Source organism: Poecilia reticulata, unplaced genomic scaffold (assembly GCF_000633615.1).
Source record: "Poecilia reticulata strain Guanapo unplaced genomic scaffold, Guppy_female_1.0+MT scaffold_155, whole genome shotgun sequence".
Lineage (NCBI taxonomy): Eukaryota > Metazoa > Chordata > Actinopteri > Cyprinodontiformes > Poeciliidae > Poecilia > Poecilia reticulata.
In genome coordinates this window covers 694606-698341 of record NW_007615016.1, presented here as the reverse complement: position 1 = coordinate 698341, position 3736 = coordinate 694606, and the positions used below count along the sequence as shown (strand labels likewise).

Genomic DNA, 3736 nt, shown 5'->3' with positions numbered 1-3736 from the left:
GGTGTCTAAATTCTCTTTGTTGGTTTTGTGTCATAATGTTTTGCTATGATTTTGTTCTCACGTTCAGTTTCTGTTGAGTTTGTTTACGTGGGTCAACCTTGTTTAGGTCGGGCTAATATTGTTTATGCAGCGTAGTCCGAGTTTAGTCAGTGGACATGGATTTTCTTACATTATTGTGAAGTAACTATTTAAGTTTTCTAGCGTTTTAATGTACAGTGTTAATACTGGAGCTCAGGTCAGAGCTGGACACACTAAAAGTTAAATATTATGCAGGACTTCCTGGCTTTGTCATCTTCTTATTTAACACTTAGGCCTTTTCTGCCGGCATCAAAAACAACTTTCACAGTTTCAAATGTTTTTTCTTACACTGATGTGTCTGAGACTCGAACTACATGTTCAACATCTTTTTAATGTGTCATCAAACTGGACGTGTTGGATCCTCATGGTCAGCTGCCTCAGAGGACACACTCAGGTTTKGGAAACATTTGGAAAACATGTAGCAATTATTGTTGTTGTTTTGAATTAGGCTCAGAAAGAGCCTCACATTTAAAAGCACAATCCTTCATCTTCCTCATTAGTTTAACACCACATGGGTGGATTTCYTTTATTTCTGAGGAATGAGGTGGACGTGCATCAGACAAGCACACAGCAGACAGCTGTTTTATATTGAATGTTTTTCTAATGCAGAGCGTTGGAGCCGCCATCTTTACAGGCCACAGACCAAAACAAACTGTGTTCCGGTGGTTTTGTTGTTCCCAGTAGTTTTCATGGTGGATGTTGTGGCAGCGTTTCGCTCCAGGTTGACCCGGTTCCTGAGCTGGTTCGGGTCGTTCTCCGCCCTCAGAGCCTCACCGTCAGTTAACCAACCAGTAAATGTAATAAAAGCTTTGTGACCATCTGACACAAAACCGTGGCACTTCATGCTGAGGCGCACTATCCTCTATTACAACTTTAAGTCATATTCAATATTTAAAATAATTTTAATATTAAATGTTTTCTTCATTAGCTTGTAGGTCATGTGACCCTTTGACTGRAAATCTCCAGTTTATTACCTGGGGACATCGTGTCAGCTGACAGAGGCTTTGATATTAACAAACCATGTGTGCTGAGGTCAAAGTGCCATCATTCACTGAAGGGAGACGTCAACTGGATGCCACACGAGCTGCAGCTCAGAACCAGGTGGGGACATTTAGGAACAAATACTAAATGTTACACAGAACCAAGAAGGTTCCTGCTGGCATGTGAAGGTGACATGGTGTGTGTGTGTGTGTGTGTGTGTGTGTGTGTGTGTGTGTGTGTGCTGCAGCTTAGTGAACATGTGTTCACTAACATAATGCAAATGATGTTTTACACCAGAACGTTAAAACTGAACTGTTAATTAAAATGCAGATTAGCTCTGTTTTATGTAAAGTGTAGACAGTAAAAAAAGAAAATAGTTATTTTGGGATGTGTGTCCAGTTGGAAGTGTCTGTTTTCTCTCATTTAATGATTTAATGTGGTAAAAATTCATGAAACGTTTGAAGTTGCAGGTAAACAGGAGATGAAATGGATAAAAATCTGATATTTCAGAGTAAAAATAAATGTTATGAACTGGATGACATTCAGGTAACAAATATACAGGTAATGAAATCAATCCGGTCTGAATTTTATGTAATTGAACAGCTAACAAAATGTGATGATCATCTGAGGTCATACATTTGATYAAATTTTAAAAATATTTTATAAATAAATAAGGGCCAATAGGTAAATGTATCCGATCATTTTGACCACTCAACGCGCTTTACACTGGAGTCACATTCACCCATTCACACACCGATATGCAGCTCGGTAGGCAACTTAAGTGCCTTGCCCAGGGGCACATGGCAGGAGGCAGCTGGAATCGAACCTGCAACCTTCCGATCACAAGACGACCGCTCTACCCACAGAGCCACGGTCGTAATGAGGATGTTTGCCTCGTCGATCCAGTTTAGTGGAATAATTTCACAGATTTYCAGTCAAAGGGTCACATGACCTACAAGCTAATGAAGAAAACATTTAACATTAAAATTATTTTAAATATTGAATATGACTTAAAGTTGTAATAGAGGATAGTGCGCCTCAGCATGAAGTGCCACGGTTTTGTGTCAGRTGGTCACAAAGCTTTTATTACATTTACTGGTTGGTTAACTGACGGTGAGGCTCTGAGGGCGGAGAACGACCCGAACCAGCTCAGGAACCGGGTCAACCTGGAGCGAAACGCTGCCACAACATCCACCATGAAAACTACTGGGAACAACAAAACCACCGGAACACAGTTTGTTTTGGTCTGTGGCCTGTAAAGATGGCGGCTCCAGCGCTCKGCATTAGAAAAACATTCAATATAAAACAGCTGAATCCTTTTCAAGTAAGAAAATAAACCAACTTCTTTTCATTCCTTTGGTGCCATGAGAAAAGCTGAACATCAGACAGACTAGAGCTGATCTATGGGTTGATTATTGATTAATAATTGGATGCAAAATGTGTTTGCTATCATTTGAACCAGATGAAGCTAAAACTGAAACTGGAGGAATTTTGGGTGGAACAGATGAAAGTTTTTCTTTTCATCTGAAACGTAAAATGTTTATTTTTTAAACATTTTCACCTCAATTACTGATCTGAATGTTGTTCTTTCAGCAAATTGTCCTTTTCTTTAGCCTTTGCACTCCAGTTAATCAGTTACTAAATCACTTGATCATTTCAATAATCGATTAATTGTGATCAATCGATTCAGCCCTGCTTCTCTGACGTAAAACTCAGGTTTTCAGTTTGCTCCACATCTAACTGAGGGTTTTCACTCACGTCGTCGGAGGTTTTGGGCTTCTTGACCGGATCGCCGTTCTCATTTTCCAGGGAAAGGAAACGCCGAACCTTGTTGGCATGTTTCTTACTCTGGAAGCAGAAAAACAGTTTGGACATAAAAAATAATCCAGGCTCATTGTAACAGGTGTTTCAATGAACCTGATGAGCTCAGAGCTTCAGCAGCGATTCTGCTGCACTGACCTGATAATGAGTCAACTTCTGAGACTGAGAAATCAGGACGGCGCTGCAGACTTTACACTGGGTGTCAGAAAACAGGTCGCCTCGCTCCCGGATCATTTTATCTACTGCAGGGCGGAGAGCGACAGAAGCAGAGGATAAATCATCTGGAAATAAAACACCCACGGCAGCACGGCTGCTGTTTTCACACTCATCAAGGACAAACCGGCTCTTCGATTTACACAAACCTCCCGAACGCCTCTGATGACGCATCAGCAGAGACCCCCGAATAACGCCGCCAAAAAATAAAAATAACATGTTTTCAGGCTGATCCGAGTCACAATTTAAAGATTCAACCTGGTGATAATTACAGAAATATAAAAATAATCTGGAGATTCAAGACTCCGTGGTTACACCAGGCGTGTCCAACATGWGGCGCGGGGGCCAACTGTGGTCCAAGCAGTTATTTAGGCCACATGCCAGTTGATGCAGSTAAACATTTTATTTTATTTAAAAGGGCRATTTTCACAAATTRAAGTCTMCTTAAAATGGAAAAGGTAAAGTGCGACACATAGTATTCTTATGTTTTGGCTTTAATAGTAAATAAAAATGGAAACATCCAGAGACTTTTACTCAAAAAGCAGTCATGCTCATTTATTAGTACATTTTATTTTTGTTGAGATAACAAAACCTCCATTGTTTGTTTGTTTGTTTGACCAGGCTGACATCCTGCTGACCACGT

General features: G+C 40.4%; 1 protein-coding gene across 1 annotated transcript in view; it reads right to left on the bottom strand.

The window, feature by feature from the left end:
• Positions 1-3736, bottom strand: part of znf346 (zinc finger protein 346) — a 35234-nt gene that overhangs the window by 29420 nt on the left and 2078 nt on the right. Inside the window, exons 2-3 of the mRNA XM_017303049.1 lie at positions 3019-3122; positions 2818-2907 (exon numbers count right to left, since the gene is read on the bottom strand). Of these exons, the coding sequence (XP_017158538.1) occupies positions 2818-2907; positions 3019-3122 (194 nt within the window). The remainder of the gene's footprint in view (positions 1-2817; positions 2908-3018; positions 3123-3736) is intronic.